This window comes from Amblyomma americanum, chromosome 3 (genome assembly GCF_052857255.1).
Source record: "Amblyomma americanum isolate KBUSLIRL-KWMA chromosome 3, ASM5285725v1, whole genome shotgun sequence".
NCBI lineage: Eukaryota > Metazoa > Arthropoda > Arachnida > Ixodida > Ixodidae > Amblyomma > Amblyomma americanum.
The window spans coordinates 151510910-151530485 of NC_135499.1; the positions used below are offsets into that span (position 1 = coordinate 151510910).

At 50.1% G+C, this 19576-nt stretch overlaps 1 protein-coding gene across 1 annotated transcript in view; it reads left to right on the top strand.

Moving 5' to 3' along the window:
- fbp (fructose-1,6-bisphosphatase) overlaps positions 1 to 17018 on the top strand; it is a 35462-nt gene extending 18444 nt beyond the window's left edge. The window contains exons 3-9 of the mRNA XM_077658390.1: positions 2778 to 2908; positions 4293 to 4497; positions 8966 to 9221; positions 9317 to 9457; positions 10654 to 10791; positions 12601 to 12717; positions 16731 to 17018. Of these exons, the coding sequence (XP_077514516.1) occupies positions 2778 to 2908; positions 4293 to 4497; positions 8966 to 9221; positions 9317 to 9457; positions 10654 to 10791; positions 12601 to 12717; positions 16731 to 16922 (1180 nt within the window). The 3' untranslated portion in view covers positions 16923 to 17018. The remainder of the gene's footprint in view (positions 1 to 2777; positions 2909 to 4292; positions 4498 to 8965; positions 9222 to 9316; positions 9458 to 10653; positions 10792 to 12600; positions 12718 to 16730) is intronic.
- The last annotated feature ends 2558 nt before the right edge of the window (positions 17019 to 19576 follow it).

Sequence of the window (19576 nt, forward strand, 5' to 3'; positions counted from 1 at the left end):
GTAGCTAGGCTTCTACAGGAAAAATTGAGGGTTTTGAATATTGACGACTCGTTCACGGTGAAGAATTCTGACGAATTGAATTTCTAGAAAGCAATAGCCATAAGCATTTGTCAGCATTTTCAGATGATATTAAGGACCTGTATTATTCCATTCCCCACGAATCTCTTTTGACGAGCGTCCGCGATTGTGTTGACAGGCATGGTGCTATTGCCTTGCAAAATCATTGTGTATTATAGGTGAACAACTTCACTCAACTACTCACAATGTACCTGAGGTCGACGTATGCTCATGGAATGATGTAACAATAATTCAAAAGAAAGGAATCTGCTTTGGCTCGTGCCTAGCACCATGCCTAAGTGATATCTTTTTGTCAACATGTGACAGCTAGATGCTGCATGCCCGCTTTCGTGACACCACCGTTTTACAAGTTTTCATATTCTTTGATGTCTTTCTTGTTTTTGTGGAGTGTGACAAGGAATCGTTTTCTGCATGTGTGACCAAACATTTAAACACGTTTTCGGGTTGGCTAGCAGCGTTGGAGCTAACGCACGCATTACCGGAAGAAGATTTCATCAGGTTTTTAGATCTAGGACTTCATTTTTCAAGTAGACGTGTTTGCTGGGCCTTCGAACCCAGAGGCAGCAAACATTTGCTCCCTTACAGCTCGGCACACTCCAAGCTGGTTAAAAGAGGTATCGTAAAATCGTGCCTATCGAGCGCTCTGAACAATCCCTGTCCCCATTTAGCAGGACGCAGCTTCAAGCGTCAGGTGCAGCGCCTCTCAAGTGCAGGCTACAAGCCATCCTTGTTGACGTAAGTTACCGAAAGACCTACTCAACGACCCAGTAAGCAGGCGGCCCGATCAAACAGATCAAAAGAAGGTGGCAGTTGTATATCCCGTACGTACCTTCGCGGGATTTCGCACAACCTTAACAAAATTGGGGCCAGGGCCGGCGTCAAGGTGGCCTTTTCTGCGCCTGAAAAACTCTCCAGAATCTGCAGGAGAATGAATGCGGAAGACTTGCACGTACCCTGTTCAAAACGCCACCAAAAGCGCTTCGTAGGATGTTCGAAGAACGTCGTATACTCCATACCGCTGACCTGCGGTAAGCGCTATATTGGTGAAACCGGGCGGTGCCTAAACGAGAGGTTAAGGGAGCACGCAAAAGATGTTAGAAATAATTCGGCCAGTAAAATGATCGAACACATTAAGAAATGCAGTAACTGTGCTCCGAGGCTAGACAGTACAGTGGCGCTGCGTAGATGCACGACGCAGCTAGGAAGAGAGATTATACCGAAGCTGATGAGATTGCCAAGTGCGGTAGCTCGTGTGTCAACAACCCCTCAATTTTTCTATAAAAAAAACTGAAATAGCTCACCCTGTAAGAGAACCAGTCGCATGCCTTCACTTTGTGCGATGACGGGGATATCAGTTGTTTTGATTTCTTCCTTCGTTATCCTGCCATTCTGTTTCGTTTATATGAGCAGCTGCCGTATATAAGCGACTGATCGGTCAATGAAATGCCTTAGTTGTTAGAGCTCTGTTCTGCCATTTCGTTTCTTCCTGTGGTTGTCTGTCTGCGATGTAAACCCCTTTAAGAAACCTTGTCCTCACCTTTAGAGACTTTTTGGTGTTTAGGGGTGTCATAAGAGCTGCACGATACGGCTGAGAAGCGAATTACATTCCATGGTTACTTCTGGCAAAGACAGTACAACAACGCTCATCCTCAAAAGCTTGTGTATGTTGCTCTCAGCCGTTGTACGGACCTGGATGGATTATACTTGACCTCACAATCGTATGTTGACTTTACGTTTCTCCGCGGCAAGCGTGACAACATGGCCGATTGTTGGGAGACGAGTTTAGACGACTGGAGTGACATCGCCCTGACACTGTCACTGAGAGTTTCAAGGGACATCTAAATGTTGCACGAGACGACGGTGACCTGTCGGTGGCTGCGCTTAATGTTTGGCTTTGTCACGCAGCCCTATTATGCATAGCGTAAACGTGGATGGATCCATGGACGCCCTTCAAATTGTTGGCTACACATCGCGTGCGGCCAACAACGGGTCAACGACCCAGCAGCCGGCTTGGAAATTTACAAGCGGAGCGGAAGGGCAGTAGATGCACAAACTATGGAGCTGTTGTGCCATGTTGAAGAAAACACTGGCGAAGTCTGCGAAATACCTTATAACGCTGTCATAGTAGTTGTGTGCACATACTTCTCACCAAGTGTGGCGAATGTAGTTGTGCGGCTTATGCGCGAGTACGTACACTTGTTAACGGCCGGCGCCAAACTGTCGGCGGGAGACTAATTATAATTGATGCAAAGCAAAGCTCCTTCGTCCAATTGATGGAAGACCTCGCCCTTAATCTCAAGATGGATTCCAAAACTTTGACAACTATACACTTGCAACTTGTATCGATCTTGTCCTCGGGGTTCCAAGTGGTGGTACGTAATTTACAAGTGATTAGTGCGCATTTCAGCGACGATAAAGCCAATAAAGCATTGATCGTATGGTGCGCTATAAGCAGTGAAATAAACCAATGACACAAACATTTGCGTTCCCTTGTATTTACTTTCCGTTTAGTAATGGCCATCGGTTGTATGTGCTGCTCGTCTAACACCCCAAAATACAACGGCTGAGCTAAGGCTGAGTGGGAAAAATGAAAGAGCAATAAGCTCAGTGACCTGTACAGCTTTCGTTGAACGTTTCGCGTTAAGCTTCAGCTTAGCTATTTTTTTTTACGCTTGCTACAATGTCTTCTTCCATTACAGGTGCGATGATGACTGCGGCATGGAAGTACTGCCCGTCGAGGTGGTTGTGAAGCAGGAGCCCTGCGAATACATCCTGCCCGAAACAACTGACGAAAGTCATTTTTGCTGCAGTGCGGACACGCCATGTCCAGGTGATTGGCGTGCGCATTTCAACTGAGGGAAACTTGAATGCTGTTCGAACTCAATTTTTCAAATGGGACCGTAAACCGAGAGAGCTCTTTTCGTCGAATCGCGCAATGTTTAATGCACACACGGAGGACCAACCAGAATTGGACATGTGGAGGCAGCAGAGCAGAAAATCGGCGCAGAACGACAAAATTAATGGAAACTATATTTACCAGGGCAACCTCCAAATAGCGTACCAGAAATCATAAACCTCACTTCAAACACTCCTGCAGTGAGGCTGAATGAAACCAAGAGGCTTGGCTGATTTGGCACGAATAAGTGCCCTGAATTTTTTTTTTGTTTTTTTACAGTGAAGCTGTTAGTGGCTCACTTGTGGCGGGAGCGGCACCGTTTGCGCAACATATCACGACCACCTCAGGGTCACTGTCATCACTTAACCGTGACGTCTCCGACGTGAAGCTGTCTGAGCGCACAGGTGTTGGTAGAGTCTATTCATTTCATCGCAAACAGCAAAAGCAAAAAGAGCTGCGCTGGCCAAATGCATTAATGAGAAAGCACAATCGTAAAGGCATTTTTAAGTGTGGAGGGAGATAACAAATCGATGCTGCGAATGAAGAAATGTCAAGTGCATTCAAGCTCAATGCAGAGATGACAAAGAGGGGATCGTGGCAGACGCACGCAAATTCAACTGTGAAATCAGAAACTGAAGCATCGCCGGCAATGCCCAGCACCGTTGTTGGCTATGCAGTGATTACTACTCTTGCAGTTGTACATGCTGAAAGGAAGCCTTTCTAGAAAAGTGCCGGGAATGGGAGCAAAATGCCTAACAGAACAAACGCAGCGTAACAACAAAAACCTTGCGCTGCAAACGAAACCGAAACTACTTAGTTTCTGTTTTTTTTTTTTGAGGGGTACGTTTTGTTCCAATCCAATCCATAGAATGTTGCATTCGGCTCGCTCGGTGGGCGGTGTCCACGTGTGTTTGTAACACGCGTGGCACCTCCTGCCTGTTCGCGTCCGGCTCGCCGCGGCTCGGGGCAGCGGCGACAGCAGCAGGGCGGCTCCTCCCATGTAAGCGGAGGATCGGCGAGCAGGAAGCAGCAACTCCGGCTTGCCTCCCGCCGCCGCTTTTGCTGTTGCGCCCTCCCCGGGGCAGCCGAGTCGAGGCGGGCGACCTTCGCGGGACCCCCCTCCCCTGCCGCCGTTGCTGGGGGAGACGAGATACCCCCCGGTCGCTCTTTTCGCCCACATCGCGATAACGGGGTAGGTGAGAGAAGGAGGGTGAATCCCACGAAAGCGAATCTCGTCGACGGCTAGCGTATTCAGAGCTTCGTAGGCTACCGCGCCGACCGGTAGCGTTGTCTCGCTCTTGGGGGTCTTTCCTCGCAGTAGCGGAGGAGACGCAGACGACCGTTCCCAACATGGCCTCTGCACAGACGATCGACACGAACGTCATGACGCTGACGCGGTTTGTCCTGGCCGAGCAGCGGAAGGTGCCCGGCGCCACGGGAGACCTGACGCAGCTGCTGACCGCCATCCAGACTGCCATCAAAGCCGTCGCAGCGTCCGTGCGACGCGCCGGCATCGCCAACCTGTGAGTGGCAGCCAGTGTGCCCCTTTGCGATGAGGCCAGAACACCTGCCGTGCTTGTTGACGCACGTGTAGGAGGTGCCGCACTGCGCGTTTGAGAAAAGGGCCGCGTGCTTGCTGCGGTGAGCAAACAAAAAAGCCATGAAGCTCTAGGGCACTCGCAAACTGTAGTTATTTACAAACAGTGGAACCGTTGCTAACGGCAACTCACTCCGAACTGTTGTCCACCACTTCCGAACTTTCAACTTCCGCGCGCAACGACTTTTCCTATTATGTAAGCGCGGCATAAATAGACCGCCCGTGAATGTCAGCCAGCGAAGTATGTGCGGAAATGTCTGTACACTAGTAAAGCAGTTCTGACCGTTTTGCACAAAACAGCTGGATACGTGCGCTTCCAGGAGCCTGCTTTCATGCGCATTTCCCGGGGTTACCCCAAGGACTGTCCGCAATTCACCTGAAAGGGAGATAAACACTATTCGCAGCTGCTCTATCTCGAGACGGCACTGTCTGCCAGACAGGACACAGTGGTCGTGCCTCTTGATAAGCTGGCGCCACACTTGAAAGGACGTTGAAGGACAATGGCTTCCAGGTTGTCTCACATCGGGAACATAAGTGACATACTACAGTAAATGTAACGTGACATCTATGTATCGGTAGTTTGCTAAGCGGAACACAGCACGTTTAGCAACGTAGCTGCGAGTTCCTACTTGATAACCTTAAGTGGCATTAATGGACTCTCGCTGTGTCGGTGTCAAAGCTTCTGAAGTGAACAACTGTATAATTGCGCACACTGCACTACTCGCGTACTGTGCAAGCACTCGTGTAAAAACGGTCAAAAAAAAATCTATCCGAAATTGCGTGCTTCAGATATGCAAACAGAAGTTACTGAAAAACTACTTCGTCATTCAACAACAGTGCCCTACTGTCCTAGAGCTCGTATCTCTTCCAGATAAATATAAGATCGCGAAGGCTCCTAAAAGAGCTGCTCAAGGCTGCCCTCTGGTCGGCGCTGTGCAGGCTTCCGATCTCTCGTGGTGGTGTAAACAAGCCCACTTTGCGGACGCACTGGCTCAAAGCCAATACGCGCGCGCTGATTTTTTTTTTTTTTTCCTTTTCCTTTCTGGCGTACTGCTCGCCAGCTTAGATTATCGCGGAATGCGACGTGCGGCAACTTCACAACTGCGGTCGTTGTGTCGCCACCCTGTAATTCTGCTCTCGAAAGCTGCGGTTATTAAATCGACCAGTACCTTGTGCAGGTTCGTGCTCACGTAAGCGGTTGCGTCAGCATCACAAGCATGTGTGCGGTAAAGGGCGTGAAGTGCGCTCACAGTTCGCCATATTCGGCTGCGTTTTGTCTGCTTTCTTGGCTGAATGAAGTTCTGCAAGAGGAAAGGAGATACAGGGGCGGTTTTACGGGTAACTCTTAGACGTGGCTGTTTGGTGGGGGTGGGGAAGTAGGTTCGATATGCACCATCCACTTTTTGTTCTTTACACGCAGAATAAAAGTGGCTGTCAGAGCAGTTATTCAACACAGACGTCACATTCCTCGCTGTGTAGAGATTATGCAGTCGGACCGCCTAAATCCGCCACTGGACTTCAAAAGCAGGCAGGGCGTATTTTCCAGAGCAGTCTGCAGACCGTGTAGTAAAGACTCGAGCGGCTTGCGTGGAGTGGAGGTTAGAGATAATTCCGCGGCGTTGCTTTCGTAACTTCGCGTAGTTGTATTAACGTTTGACGGCTCAACGCAAGGCCGAATATGTAGGCGCAGAGAGCTGTAGCACTGCACCAGTGGCAGCAATGGCGGGTCCGAGTTGGGTAAGGGGCGAGAACGGCATGGGGAAGGCCATACCCCACCTGATCTGCCACCTTCATGCAGGAATACTGCGCCGCGTCTCGGTTCTTCAGCGATTGCCTGATACAATGACGTATCACTGGTTTTCTGAATGAGTCGCAAGTTAGTCGTTGGGTTTTGTAAACCGCAAAAGCCAGTAAGGGAATTAAGCAGCTAAAATCAAGGCATAAACATCCAGACATTTCCTTGTGTATGCACACCACCTCTCCCGCTGCTCGCTTTCAAAAACGGCCCCTTCCCAATCGAATATTGGGCGTCTGGATCCGCCCTTGTTGTCATGCCCATCTCGTCATGTAGGCCGGTCATACTGGCCAAGCTTTGAAGAAATCTCGCGGTATTCTTGTTCTAGTCTGTTCGGTGTGCCACGGAAAGGCACTTTTTAATGAGGAATCCGTAGGACAGAGTCTTTGTTACTGCTCGTCTATACCACGTTCATTACCCGGGCGGCATAACAGTGGCTCAAGAATATGGTGATGTGAATAGGAATTTGATGCAGCACCGCCGACTAATGCTAGTAACGACACCCCTTGTGGGCTGTACGTGGCTTCCCTGTGTACGGTACTGGAAACATTTTTAAGGCTTGCACGTTGCGTGCTGCTTCACTAACAACATTATTCCTTCCGTTATGCAAAATTCGTGGTTAACATGGATTTTTAGAGGTCAAAAAACGCCTTTCATCAAGCTTATTTGCTTTCAGTTTTTGTTTCGCCCTAGGCTGTCATGCCTTCTCTAGAGAGACATTTCTGCACGAAGGGCCTTTTCCGGGTATGCGATCCGGGCTGCAGAGGAAGTGAGCGTACTAAGGGGGAGGGGTGGGCGTGTCGCGACACACTTGCCGCTGTCACTTCTAACGCCGACCATGCATTTAGTCCACCTCCACTAGCTTTCTTTTCTTTCACGTCCGCGCAGCATAGTAAGGAAAAACTTTACAATCCTGCCCTGCAGGCTAGACTTCAGCGCGCGGCCGCTTGTCTATCAGTGAGAACCAGTTCGGCCAAAGGTCGGACTCCAGAATTGTTTCGATCTTGCGTATACCTTGTTCACGAGTAAATTTCACGGGCTGGTTTACAGGCCTGGTTTTCCTGCATTCGATATTTTTTTTTTTTTGCTGGTGTCGGTGTGCTGGTTGCGCCTTCCCTTCTTGCTTTTCCGTGTCTGACCTCCTCTGCGGCTATTCAGGCTTGTCCGCTGCTTTGTTGAGGTAGTAAAATTCGTACACGAAGACCTGCTTTCTGTGTACCCCGCCGTAGCCTGGTCTGGGCTAGAGTCACTAAATAAAGACTTAGAGTACCGTCACTGCAGCACGGCGGTAAGCAGGGGCGGCCATTTTGTTGTTTATCACTGTTGCCAGATTGCCGCTTCGGCGACCTCGCCGCTAACTTTGGCCCGGCCATTTTGTAAACAACGCTGTTAGCCACCCTGCGCTGCGGCGGGGATCGTAGCCGTACGGCATGGAGCCGCTCAGATGCAAACGGTACAGCTGTTGCCTTCAGTTTATGCTTTCGTCGTGCGGAGCTGAAATGCTGCGAGGCGCGGAATCCCTGGTCACTGGGTCGGTCACCGGCAGCACTCGCAGCACTAGGACTACCACAGTTGCCCGACTGAAAACGCATAAGCCACAAAATGGCAGCCCCCATGAACCGTCGCAGTGTAAACAAATATCACGTGATGCAAACTCACCAATGATCGTGGCGGCGGCACAGAACAATAGGAGAAAAGAGTGCCGGTACTCTAAGTCGTTATTTAGTGACTCTAGTCTGGGCCTTAGTTCCGCCTACGTGTGGACTCGTTACATTAGACTTTTAGCATAAAGGAGACGCATAAACGTATGCAGTTACACCTGTTTACCGACCGCCTCCTGCTCAGGCGCATTGGCATGGCTGGGGTCAGGCGGGTTCACTATACTAAACGCCTCTGTTGTCTCAATGCCACATATATACTTCTGTCCCGAATGTTTGGAATCCTCGCTACCCCGTAGGCGGAGAGTGCATGAACCCTCGTTTCACTTTCTCGCCAGTTTCAGTGGGCCGCCGTGTTACATAACCGTTACGCCGCCTTTTGACAAGCTATACCTAGCCGGGCGACTCCTTTGTTAGTTTAAGCCGCGCGTTCTGCTTTCCTTCAATGCCTTTTTCTATGCCGGGTGTCGTAACGAGTCAGTTTTTTTTTCTTTTTTTTTTGCTGTATAGAAGCGTCGTAGTCGTGGCTTGCATTTGATCCGCGAAGCTCTCAAGTACAGTGGAAAATCTCTCTATTCGCCAAGTCTCGTTCATATGCAGCAACTGAATTTAACCAAAAGCTGAATGCGAAAAAAGTTCTAAACGTTTTTATTCCCTTCCTGGGCTAATAAGTGACACACTCATACCGCTGTTGCTGTAATAGCGCTTCGTCATCCTGAAAGAGCGGTTCCTTAAAAGCTCTTTATCTTTTCTTCTAAAAATTGTGTCCCGTTAAGGGAAAAGACAAGAAAGTTCACAAGGGACCTTATCTTTGGAATATGGCATAACGCCTTTGTGCAGTCAGTGCCCTCAGCGGGCTAGGATACTAGGAGATAATTCAGTGTCGTCCGCGAGGCCACGCGCTACAAGGTTCCGGTCGCCTTCTTCCGCCACCGTCGCAGGTATGGCATGGCGGGCAACACGAACGTCCAGGGAGAGGAGCAGAAGACGCTGGACGTTCTGAGCAACGACCTCTTCATCAACGTGCTCAAGGCTTCGTACACCACCTGCCTCCTGGTCTCCGAGGAGAACGACACGGTGGTCGAGGTTGAGACCGAGAAGCAGGGCAAGTACGTCGTGTGCTTCGACCCTCTGGACGGATCTTCCAACATTGACTGCCTCGGGTCCATCGGCTCCATCTTTGCCATCTTTCGACGGGTACGCACCCCCCCCCCCCCCCCCCCCCCCCCCTTGTACGAGTAGCCGCTTTCTGCAGAGTGGCGCATTGACAAAACCTTCCCCTTTTCTTGCAGAAAAGCTCAGGACAACCAGACGCGAAAGATGCATTGCAGACGGGGCGGAACGCGGTGTGCGCGGGGTATGCATTGTATGGTAGCGCGACAATGGTCGTCCTAAGCTTAGGCCAGGGAGTCAATGGATTCATGTTGGACCCCGTGAGTACACCATATTTCTTAATTTTTTGTAGTGCCTATTGTTTTTCCCCGGCGCTTTTTATACTGTGCATTAGGCTGCGTGATGAGTAATAATTGGTTTTTTTTGGGGGGGGGGGAAGTAAATGGCGCAGTATTTGTCCCGTATATCGGCGGACACCTGAACCGCGCCGTATGGGAAGGAATAAAGGAGGGAGTGAAAGAAGAAAGGAAAAAATAGGTGCCGTAGTGGAGGGCTCCGGAATAATTTCGATCACCTGGGGATCTTTAACGTGCACTGACATCGCACAGCACATGGGCACCTTAGCGTTTTTCCTCCATAAAAACGCAGCCGCCGCGGTCGGGTTCGAACCCGGGAACCTCCGGATCAGTATCCGAGCGCCCTAACCACTGAGCCACCGCGGCGGGGTGTGTGATGAGTACGAAATTTAAAGCTTTAAAAATGCGTGATGAGTACGAAATTTAAAGCTACACGAGAAATGCAGTGAAATTACTGTAAGTGTCCGTGTTTTTTTTTTTCCTTTGATATATATTCATCGCCAGAGTGAGCATTGGGTGACTCCGTAAAGCTATATTGAATTTCCTGGGCTTTGTGACGGCAAAAAAACTAATTCTTTCCGATTTCATCACGGTGGGAAATGTTGCTCATAAAATAGGCACGGCTGCGGAACTTAGAAATCGAAGCCTTTCGTCTATAAATCCTGTACCGACACCCATGGGTGTACTAATGTGCCGAAAAGTTGCGTCATCGAAGCAGCCGCCGCGGTCGAGCCCGACCGCGGCGGCTGCGTTTTTATGGAGGCGAAACGCTAAGGCGCCCGTGTGCTGTGCGATGTCAGTGCATGTTAAAGATCCCCAGGTGGGCGAAATTATTCCGGAGCCCTCCACTACGGCACCTCTTTCTTCCTTTCTTCTTTCACTCCCTCCTTTATCCCTTCCATTACGGCGGCGCGTTTCAGGTGTCCAGCTATACATGAGACAGATACTGCGCCATTTCCTTTCCCCCAAAACCAATTATTATTCATCTTGTAAGGCAGGCTCGAGCTCAGTGGCGTTTCGCCTAATGCGAATACCAAAGCTATTTTTGCTCGAGGTGTCGCATGTGTGGTACATTTCACTTTCGTAATGCCTCCTCGCTTTGTGCGCCGCCAAGTGAGTGCAATTCGTGGCTTAATTGCATCGTTCACAACCGTTCGCAGGCTCTCGGCGAGTTTATACTGACCGATCCCGACATGAAGATCAAGCCTCGAGGCAAGATCTACAGTATCAACGAGGGATACTCCGCATTGTGGGATCCGGCAGTCACGGAGTACGTCCAGAGCAAGAAGTTCCCGAAGGTCAGTCGTCGCCGATTACATCTCGCGTCTGATATCAGATCTCGTATATGCGTTCATCTCAGTGTGTCAAGCTTTACCGTGGAACCGTCTATATTGGACTTAAGGTCAGCGTACGGAGTTTTGATATATTTAGTGCACCATCAGGGCTCTGAAGGAATGTTGCTGTCGTTATTAGAACAGTTACAAACGTTCCTGCTTATACAATGCAAGATGAGGCATTCCTTCAAGAGTTGGTGTGGTCTTTTATGGTTGCCGTCTCTGCGGGAAGGTTACTACTGCGCTTGTGTACAGTCGCGGCCATACCAATACGGAGCACGCTTAAGCGATCCATAACCTCTCACGCCTTTCCTAGCGAAATTTAGGCGGAACTTAACGCATATTCTGGCAAATTTCGCATGTCTTCTGGTGCATAAGCACAATACTTTCTGTCCCCTTTACATAACACACAAGAATAGTTAGAATGCCGAGGCGTGTTCCGTATTATTTTTGGCGCGACTGTATCCGTGGTAGAAACGGCCGTAAAAAAGCGTGTCTGTTCTAGGCTTTGTAAGCATGATCTAGTCGAGGTGAAACTTGATGGGGGGAGTGGTAAGTTCCTCCCTTCAGAAATACGGATGATGAAATGCCTTATGGAAAAAGCAGATGCAAACGATTTAGCGGCGGGAAGCTAAGGGTGGTATTCATATACTGTGAGGTTATATGTACGTCCTTGTTATAATTCAGGCCAAAAAAATGAAGAAAATAATTAACGAAGAGTAAACAATAAAGTTGCGTAATGCTCCGTTGTGATATGTCGGTGTACAGTCGGGCCACAATGAAACGCGAACACGCATATGATGTCCTTTTCTACTTTGCAGCGTTAGATTCCTCCGGAGTTCCCGGGTTCGAACCCGACCGCGGCGGCTGCGTTTTTATGGAGGAAAAACGCTAAGGCACCCGTGTGCTGTGCCATGTCAGTGCACGTTAAAGATCCCCAGGTGGTCGAAATTATTCCGGAGCCCTCCACTACGGCACCTCTTTCTTCCTTTCTTCTTTCACTCCCTCCCTTATCCCTTCCCTTACGGCGCGGTTCAGGTGTCCAACGATACATGAGACAGATACTGCGCCATTTTCCTTTCCACAAAAACCAATTATTATTATTATTATTATTATTATTATTATTATTATTATTATTATTATTATTATTATTATTATAGATTCCTTTACGACCGGTTTGTGAATACCGTGCGCTTCGATAGACTTCGATAGAAAGAAACAAGAAGTAGGCTAGTCGTTTACCGCGGCTTAAAGAACGAAGGTAAAGTATTTTTTTCTTCGTTCACATGCGCTGTTCGCGTTTCATTCCGGCCTGACTGTACGTACGAAACTAATCCGGAGCCCTCCATTGCCGGCTGCCTCATAGCCCGCAGTGTTGCACTGGCGCGCAAAAGTAGATGTACCGCCTGTCACGGGAGAATTATAGCCGGGGTGGCCATGATTGAAGCGTCTTTTTTTTTTTCTTGCGCTGCACTGTATGCCTGCTGCTCCGTTTCCATAGGCGCAGTTTCCGTTCGCTTTCGGACTCGTCTCTTTCGTTTTCTTTTAGACACACGTCATATTGCAGGCATTTGACGTTTAGATTGTTCTATGGTTCGCTGGCTTCAGTCGAAACTCTTAAATTGCATTCTTTTGGGAGTGCATCGGGTTCGTTCGCCTCGGCTGACCTTAGCATCTGTGAAACATATATATCCCAGTGCACTCCAGCCAAGGTCAGCGCTTCAGCTTCGACGAGCAAGCGTTGTCTTTCTTTGTTTTTTTTTTTGTTTGCAGAGTGGCAAAGCCTACGGTGCCCGCTACATTGGCTCCATGGTTGCCGACGTCCACCGGACGCTGAAGTACGGCGGCATATTTATATACCCCGCTACCAAGGATTCGCCAAACGGAAAGGTGAGCCGCCGTGGGGGGGTGCCGATCGCTTCTTCTTCTTTCTGCCTGCCTATCAACTGCACAGCGTGTCTTCGCTCACAAGACACTGCCCCTTCTGATGACAAATGATTTGCAGAAACGTTTATGTAATGTAAAAGGTGAAGTAGTAGACGACTAGACTCGATGGAGCACATGACTTCTGTGGGAACTCCCGTAAGGAGAGATCGTTGACGTAGGCATCGCCTAAAAACATAAAATACATTTCTTCAATTGTTAGCGCGAGCATGACTACGTTTTTTTCTTAATTTCCTTCTTATAGCACGATTGCTTTGCTAGGGCGCGTCGATAAATAACCAGCGGTTTGGACGACAGCCGAGTTCAGTGTGTGAAGGCCCCGTGTGCCGAATTGCGGCTGCTTTACATTCTACACGTTTTGTCTCGCTGCTAGCAGTACAGCTTACAATGGTCTATAGACAGTCTATAGACTTCTTATAGACTATATTTCCTTTATATAGAAATTTATTTTTGTCTGTTCATAGTCTATAGACTGTCCATAGACAAGTCTACTATAGATTGTCTACTATAGATCTATAGATTGTCTATGACTGTCTAGGGGATTTATATTGCCTATAGACCGTTCTCTAGTGTTTGTCTATAGAGTCTATAGACGTTATAGACAGAAGTCTATGGACAGTCTATAGTCTGTCTAAAGAAATTTTTGTAAGGGAAGGGAGCAAGTTGGCGCTCCTCCGTCAAGGCGAAAGCTATGGAATGTATGTAGTAGTAGCAGCAGCAATCGCTCTGGTGTCGCGTTCGCGACGTCCGGTGTAACATTGCGTCCGGGCAGCGAGACCTGCGACGAGCTGACGGTAACTGACTGCGGCTTGGCAGCTGGCCAGCAGCCGCAGTTTTCTCGGGCGGCTCAACTGCCTCTGCTGTCGAAGTAGCTAAGGGGGCTAGCGTAAGCACGCCGCCTGCAACCGGCGCTCAGCTTTGCGATCGCTGAATAGGGGTGCACCTGTGCAGGAATTCTGCTGCTAGCGCTGCCTTCTTCTAATGGCGAACAAAAGCCGGTCGGAACAGCTGTTCGCGTTGTATACAGTGGTGGACTGCGCGCCGTCGAGCCTCGTGCATATGAGTGGTGCGTCCCAGCAGCAATCGAGGTTTAATGTCAGAACGCGCCGGCGTACAGCGAACACGGTACTATATACATATCGTAAAGCTCTGTAAGGTACAGAGAGTGAGAAAAAGAGCAGTAATGCTTAAATCGGTAATATCACAATGTCCATGCTGTTTTAAATTAACCCGGTATGCGGTCAGCGATCGCGAAAGGTACAAAGATGCATGTCTTCAGCAGCCACACAATATCTCTCATAAGGCGATTCTCACAAACCTCTCACTTCTCAATCAGGGTGAACGAGCCTTCCCTTACATAAGGGCTTTTCTCTCCGAGCGCACTGCGTAACTGACACTCGGCAATATCGAATCGGACCCCATTCCTATATGAGACAGATACTGCGCCATTTCCTTTCCCCCAAAAAAACCAATTTTAATTATTATTCCTATCGGCAGCCGAGGGACACCCCTTTCCTCAACCTCACCCCCCGTTACACTACCGCAGAAGCTCATCATTCGCTCTAGGCAGATACGTCACCCTGTGGATATCCACTAGGGATACAAAGTATAAAGAAGAGCTTCGAATGTGCCTAGTTGGTCGAAGATTACAAAGTACTGCACGCGAGACCTGCGAGGCGAATCTCGTCTCAATATGAGAGCCTTTGGGGCGCTCGGTACTTCGGGCTCAACATTGGATACGAGTCGCATCACTCGTACCCGCGGTACATACAGCTCCCACCTCACATTCACTAAGCACTCGAAATCCCTCCCCTACCACTTAGTATGCACCCTGTGGATCATGACAGGCAACGCCGAGCACGGACCAAGGGATTACTCAAGAAATACGGACTCTGCCCTACAGCAACACACGTGGACGACGGGAACACCCCGACCGCCGGGCCTTTGCCCTAGCCGTGGTGCCTAAGACCTGTATGCTCGTATCCGCGGCAGCAACATGCACTACGTCACCAGAAATGGAGGAGGCAGCAGCAATAGCTTTCGCTGTAACTTCTACTCGTGCCGACCTCGTCCTCAGCGATTCTAAAACAGCCGTGCGCAACTTTGCGAATGGATGAGTCTTTTCCACTACCCCCTCCCTTCTCCGCACCATCACTGCCCCCCTTCGCCCCATCACCCTGGAATGGGTTCCGGCCCACTCCATCAATCAAGCCACTGAGCCGACCGCAGTTATGCCCAAGGATTTGTCAGCCGGGCTGTGGGCGACTTTAACCAGAGGTCTATGAGAGGTATACCTATAAGGCCTAGGAACCACCTTGTCCCGCTATCAAATCTACTCATTCCCTCCCCCCTCTCGTCTACCCTGGCCAGTACTCCCCAGCAGGTACCAGGCAACAGATATTCTTGATCACATAATTCGGGCCTCCGAGCGGTGGGAGGAGGTGCTGCTCAGCTCCAGCCCGAAGACCCAACTCTGGGCCGTTGAGCGTGCTCTCAGTATATTGGTTTTTGAGGAAAGGAAATGGCGCAGTATCTGTCTCACTTCTCGATGGACACTTCAGCCGCGCCATGAGGGAAGGAAGGAAGGTGGGAGTGAAAGGAGAGGGAGAGAGAAAGTGCCGTAGTGGAGACCTCCGAAGTAATTTCGACCACCTGGGGATCTTTAACGTGCCCTGACATATCGCGCCCCGCCGCGGTGGCTCAGTGGTTAGGGCGCTCGACTACTGATCCGGAGTTCCCGGGTTCGAACCCGACCGCGGCGGCTGCGTTTTTATGGAGGAAAAACGCTAAGGCGCCCGTGTGCTGTGCGATGTCAGTGCACGTTAAAGATCCCCAGGTGGTCGAAATTATTCCGGAGCCCTCCACTACGGTACCTAATTCTTCCTTTCTTCTTTCACTCCCTCCCTTATCCCTTCCCTTACGGCGCGGTTCAGGTGTCCAACGATATATGAGACAGTTACTGTGCCATTTCCTTTCCCCAAAAAACCAATTATTATTATTCACTGACATATCGCACAGCACACCGGAGCCTTCTGCGTTTCGCCTCCGTCGAAACGCGGTTCTTCCCTCACGGTTGGTTTAAGTGTCCACCGAAAGTCTGACAGCAGCTTCGTCGTTCCTTTCCTGCAATTTATTTGTGGCGTTTGGTCGCTCAGCGCGAGTTCGCTACGGGTGTTTTCGCGGGAGTAGTAGTAGTAGTGGTTTATTAGAATAATAATAAAAGGGAAGGATAAGATGTTTGCTAGCCCCGGCATCTGCCATCGATACTGAAGCACCTGAGCTGGGGCAGCGGAAATGAAGGATAGCAGGCAGAATGGAGAGATGAAATCAAAGAGGTGAGGGGACAGGAAGTGAGGATAGGGGGAGAGGTAATATACACAAACTATTTACACAATAAGAAAAGTGCACAGGTTGCGCGCGTGATTAGTTCATGATGAAGCAACGCGGGAGCTTCCAGAAAATAATAATAATAATTGGTTTTGGGGGGAAGGAAATGGCGCAGTATCTGTCTCATATATCGTTGGACACCTGAACCGCGCCGCAAGGGAAGGGATAAAGGAGGGAGTGAAAGAAGAAAGGAAGAGAGAGGTGCCGTAGTGGAGGGCTCCGGAATAATTTCGACCACCTGGGGATCTTTAACGTGCGCTGACATCGCACAGCACACGGGCGCCTTAGCGTTCCAGAAAAGCGGAGAACAAGAAATTACATACACAGCGCTGTTCTCCATTCTTAACTGTCCTGTGATGCGCTAAAGCTCGGAAATAGGAACCGAGAAGCCCGAGAGACGCGCATTGAGCGTCAAAACGGGTCTAGTTGGCAATGTAGGTCTTACACACCCTGGGCCATCAAAGAGAGGTGACAGCCATTCTGAGCATCGCAAAACTGCGCTCCCTTGTGTTTTGAAGCTGTCCCCTGTGTCGTGTTTTTCGATTACTTTCGGTTTTTTTTTGTCCTCGCAGCTCCGCCTGCTGTACGAGTGCATTCCGATGGCGTACCTGATCGAGCGCGCTGGTGGCATGGCGCACTCGGGCAAGATTCCCATCCTGGACGTGCAGCCGGAGACGCTGCACGGCCGGTGCCCCATCTTCCTCGGCTCCAAGGAGGACGTCGCCGAACTGGCCGAGCTCTACAAGAAGCACAAGCTGGCCTGAGGGCAGCGGCGCCAAGGAGAAAAAAAGAAATTGCAGCCACCTGCACTCGTTTCTTCTACTCACTCTTCTTTTTCAATAAACACTAGACACACTTGTTGCTGCTCCTCTGCATGCGATTTATTTCATTTAGAATACTGCCAGCCTGAGTGCCAAGCGAGGTCTAGAAGGCATGAATATAAGATAAAAAATATTTCATACCTATAGGATCGTATCAAGCCACCATGATGATGCGGCGGTGTTGTGCCCATTGTACTTCATGCCATCATGCTTTCAAGTGCTCTCTCGGTGTTACGCAACCACGGCAGTGGCTGCAAAAAGGAGCGCTCACCTTCAACTGGAAGCGTGGGATAGAATTTTCACTATTCGGGACCGCAGTCCACGGCGGTAAGTTTCAGAGATTGGGCTGTGCACTGCTGGGTGTTGTGATCGGAGGCCCCGACAGCGGGAACCGACGAGCCCGGCAGGCGCCATCGAACTATGTTTGACCAAAGGTGCTGTCGTCCTGAGAAGAGGATTAGGAACGGCTCCTGACGACGGTGAGCTGTGACGGAAGGCCTCTCATCCCTTCGTCCGGAGTATGGAATGCGGCATTTCTCCCGAACTGCGCCCTCACGTGGACCGGCAGGAAGACCCGAACAAAGGCGCCGGACCCGCCTCGCTCGCTTGCACCTGCGCGGCCAGACAAAGCGGGGGCGGACACGGCTGATTCATCTTACCCTCTGGAATCCCGGGGCCGTCAGGACGCATCTTTTCCACGGAGGAGATCACCGCCTACAAAGCCAAAGCCAACGACCTTATGCACATGGTCAACCCGTCGGAAACCACATTCCAGGACGCCTCTTTTCCACGGAGGGGATCACCGCCTGCTAAGCCAACGACCTTATGCACCTGGTCAACCGGTCGGAAACAGCATTCCAGGACCTCAAGGCGCCAGGATTCCTTATCGCCTGTGCACGTGTTTGTGGGGGCGGAGCGGTCACGGGGTTAGGGAAGAGACTATGAAGAGTGTGTCTGCCCATTGGACGCTTTATCAGCCACCGGTTTTCCTAGCTAGGGGCCTAGGGAATATCCACTGTATTTAAGCCGTGATTTGGCTGGTTTCACGGCACTTCATCTCTGACTTTTGGTCTCCCTGCTTCTCTTGTAAATATGTAAATAAACTTTCAAGTTTACCAACCCTCCTGAAGGCTTCCCTCCGTCGTCTGCAGAGTTCATCGTCATGCGGTGAAGACCTCGGTCCCGAGACCCAAGCATATCAACTGGTTGGCAGCGGTGGGATGCCCTGCGCCTGGTCCTGACTCTGGTATGGTAAGTGCGCGGTCTTTCTCTTGGAGCATTGCCAGGTTTTACAACTTTGGAAAATTGTTAGCCTAGGTAATCGAAGGTTGGTATAAGACGCAGCCGGGGCTCCTCTGACCACGTGAGTAGAGACTTGCCGTTGCTTAAATAGTCATGGACTGGAAGAAGCTGCGCAAACCAGACCTAGTTCTCGTATGCGGGGAATTGGGCATTGATTATGGGTCGATCCGTAGAAAACCTGAATTGATTAGGGCAATTGAGGATTTCGGTGCGGACGAGGAGGAGATAGTAGAATGTTGGGAGCTAATTAAGGAGGAGAAGGGAAGGGAACAAGAGAAGCGAGAGGATGAACAAAAGAAGCGAGAGGATGAAGAAAAAAGGAAGCGCGAAGAGCAGGAAAGGGAGCACGAAAGGAAGCGCGAAGAGCAGGAAAGAGAGCATGAAAGAGAGATCGAGAAAAAACGGCTCGATCTACAGATAGCTCATGCTGCACAGGCAGAACGCACTAGGATATAGAGGTGCCGAACACAGTGGCAAGCCAGGCAGAGATAGAGAAGCAACGCGAACGAGAACTGGAAGAGCTCAGGCGTAAAATTAAATTGCTCAGATGGCAAAGAGCGAGAGCGCGTCTGAGAATTTTTGGAAGAGGAGAAAATTTCCAAAATTTTCTCGCAAATTTTGAAACCTTTGCGCAGATGAGCAGGTAGACCAGGGCGACTGGCCACGGATGTTGACGGCCATCACCCTTTTTATGTCAGCGCCGTATTAGCGCGTTTGTCCGACGAGGATGCCGACAACTACGAAATGGAAAAAAGAGCCCTCTTCCACTTTTTTCAGCATACGTACAGAGGCGCACTCTAAAGATCGTAGTGATGGCAGCGGGCCGCGCTCCCATCAGGGTGTCAGCGACCAGCCCACGAACCCCGCTTGGTCAGCTAGGGACAGAATTTTTGCTCGCAAGAGCAGAGAAAGGGCCGGTTATAGCCCTGATAGAGATGCCGCTATGGCAAATGAGGCACAGATTCCGCGCCAGAAAGACTGCGGCGAACTTGTATGTCACCGCACGGAAAGAGAGCTTTCCGTCGAAGAGCGCAACGCAGAGTCACTTGACAGCAGCGTTGAAGCGCCCAGACAGAGCGCAGCGTTAGTTGAAAAGTGCGATGTCACTGTAACCCGGAATGGCAATGACGCTGCTCCGATATCCAGAATTATGGACAGCGAAGTGTTACGCTCTGCGGAGATGCAAATGCGGGCAGACTGTATTGAGTTGCCGACGGGTAGTGGCCCACGGATAGCGCCCGCTGACAGTTCGATTGTAAGCGCAGAATGCGGCTCAGCGCTGCATCGAAACAAAG